This window comes from Limulus polyphemus, unplaced genomic scaffold (assembly GCF_000517525.1).
Source record: "Limulus polyphemus unplaced genomic scaffold, Limulus_polyphemus-2.1.2 Scaffold4063, whole genome shotgun sequence".
NCBI lineage: Eukaryota > Metazoa > Arthropoda > Merostomata > Xiphosura > Limulidae > Limulus > Limulus polyphemus.
In genome coordinates this window covers 51,723-54,740 of record NW_013669673.1, presented here as the reverse complement: position 1 = coordinate 54,740, position 3,018 = coordinate 51,723, and the positions used below count along the sequence as shown (strand labels likewise).

General features: G+C 31.5%; 1 protein-coding gene across 1 annotated transcript in view; it reads right to left on the bottom strand.

Annotated features, from left to right (window-relative positions):
- Positions 1-3,018, bottom strand: part of LOC106470525 (protein argonaute-2-like) — a 52,501-nt gene that overhangs the window by 44,634 nt on the left and 4,849 nt on the right. The window contains exons 2-3 of the mRNA XM_022399131.1: positions 1,773-2,088; positions 1,251-1,368 (exon numbers count right to left, since the gene is read on the bottom strand). Coding sequence (XP_022254839.1) covers positions 1,251-1,368; positions 1,773-2,088 — 434 coding nt within the window. The remainder of the gene's footprint in view (positions 1-1,250; positions 1,369-1,772; positions 2,089-3,018) is intronic.

The following is a 3,018-nucleotide window of genomic DNA, read 5'->3' as shown; positions in this document are numbered from 1 at the left end:
ATCATACATACACAAGTGGTCAAAAAATTACCCTTTATCACACGTACACAAGTGATAAAAAATTACCCTTTATCACACGTACACAAGTGATAAAAAATTACCCTTTATCACACGTACACAAGTGATAAAAAATTACCCTTTATCACACGTACACAAGTGATAAAAATTACCCTTTATCACATGTACACAAGTGATAAAAATTACCCTTTATCACACGTACACAAGTGATAAAAAATTACCCTTTATCACACGTACACAAGTGATAAAAAATTACCACTTATTATACATACACAAGTGATCAAAAAATTACCACTTATTATACATACACAAGTGATCAAAAAATACCAATTATACATACATAAGTGATCAAAAAATACCACTTATCATACATACACAAGTGATAAAAAAATACCACTTATCACACATACACAAGTGATCAAAATATTACCATTTATCAGACATACATAATTGATCAAAATATTACCATTTATCAGACATACATAATTGATCAAAATATTACCATTTATCAGACATACACAAGTGATCAGAAAATTACCATTTATCAGACATACACAAGTGATCAGAAAATTACCACTTATCATACTTACACAAGTGATCAGAAAATTACCACTTATCATACTTACACAAGTGATAAAAAAATACCACTTATCACACATACACAAGTGATCAAAATATTACCATTTATCAGACATACATAATTGATCAAAATATTACCATTTATCAGACATACATAATTGATCAAAATATTACCATTTATCAGACATACACAAGTGATCAGAAAATTACCACTTATCATACTTACACAAGTGATCAAAATATTACCCTTTATCACACATACACAAGTGGTCAAAAAATTACCATTTATCACATGTACACATTATACATACACAAATGATCAAAAAAATTACCACTTATCATACATACATAATTGATCAAAATATTACCATTTATCACACATACATAATTGATCAAAATATTACCATTTATCAGACATACACAAGTGATCAGAAAATTACCACTTATCATACTTACACAAGTGATTAGAAAATTACCAAGAAGCTCATTTGGATTCATGTATGTTATTTTTTTCTTACAATGATGTTTTGAGAATATGAGACCTTTCAGTTTAAATTTGCCTTTGGAAACAAAATTCGTATTCCTAGATTTATACTATTGACTTACAAATACCAATTTAAATTCTCCCACAAACGTCAGTCAAGTTATCTTACCTTGTCCTTTCCAATTGGAAGGTCGTCTCTTGTGTACATGTTTTTCCTCCCATCAAATACAGGTTTCTGACTTCCAAAAATCTTTGAGTATGCTTGAACCATGGTTTCAACTATTTCTCTATATATATATTATATTATACTTATGATTCAACAATATACAAGCATCAAAGTTTATATTATATCTATAACAAAACTCTAAGACAAAAAATTTAAAAATTCAGAAACAGAAGAATAACTGTAAATATGCTGAGATGTGGCTTGAACACTGTGTGTATTTCCATTTCAGCAAAATTTAACACACTATGACTATAGTTACCAGCTGTATTAAGACAAAAATATGAAAACTTAACCTAGGTTGATCAATTTTAAACAAAAAATGCACAATTAATTAGACTCCTTAAATAATGATTTTAAACACTGCTAACTTGTTTGCCTGACACTTTAAACATCTGTACAGTATTAATGTTCTTTGTTCAATTAATTCTTAAATTGCACAGTAGGATAAAAAAACGTAAAACTTACCTGTTGACTCGACGAGGACACTTATCAGGAGTAATGGTAACATCATAATGATGAAGATAGCCTCTTGGCATTGAAATCTCAAAATGGTTAGCTCGGAGCATAATGGGCCTTCCATCTGTGCCAACATTAGGGCGACGAGGGCATATAAATGTTGGGAGGTCATGTGCTTGGCCTGGGGGTGTTTGAGGAACCACAGCAATGGACGGACCAGGAGTGGGTGGTGCACCAGGAGGTCCTGGTGGGCCTGGAGGAGGCACCATGGCTCCTGGAGGGCCAGGAGGTCCTCTTGGAGGTGGGGCTCCAGGAGGACCAGGAGCTGAAGAAAATATAATCATTTTGAGATCTTCAGAGGGATTTTACTTGAACATTAACCCTCTAGGTGAAACATACCTTACTTGTGAATTTACCTTGCTTTATAAAAAGCCACAACATAGAGTAAACAAAAAATCAAATATAATATAGTTAACTACGAACAAGTAGTATCAGAAGTATAAATAAAACAAAACGTGGAATTTCAATGATATGGATAAAGTTAATTTCTTGAAACTGAAAATTTATTTTCAACTTGATTTATATTTCTTAAAATTCTGATTGGAAAAACATCGGGGAATTCTTTAGGTTGGATTGGTATTGGCAGCCGATACAACTTTCTAAAATACCAATTTGCATAATTTACTGATGTCATTATACTGTATTTGATTGAAAACCCTTTTATTTTACATGTAACACATTGTAATGGACTAAACCATAAATAAACAGCCACTACAGCTAGGGTTGAAACACAAAAAACAAATTTGTTAAATTTTTACAACCACAGAAGTTAAAAATTACCTTTCGAAAAATTATAAGACAAAATTTACATCTCCCTAAAATACAGTTAATACATATGTACCTGACCAGAACTTGCTACTAACATCAAACAATAATATACCTAAAACACAGTTAATACATATGTACCTGACCAGAACTTGCTACTAACATCAAACAACAATATACCTAAAACACAGTTAATACATATGTACCTGACCAAGACGTGCTACTAACATCAAATAATATACCTAAAACACAGTTAATACATATGTACCTGACCAGGACTTGCTACTAACATCAAACAACAATATACCTAAAACACAGTTAATACATATGTGCCTGACCAGAACTTGCTACTAACATCAAACAACAAACCTAAAACACAGTTAATACATATGTGCCTGACCAGAACTTGCTACTAACATCAAACAACAAT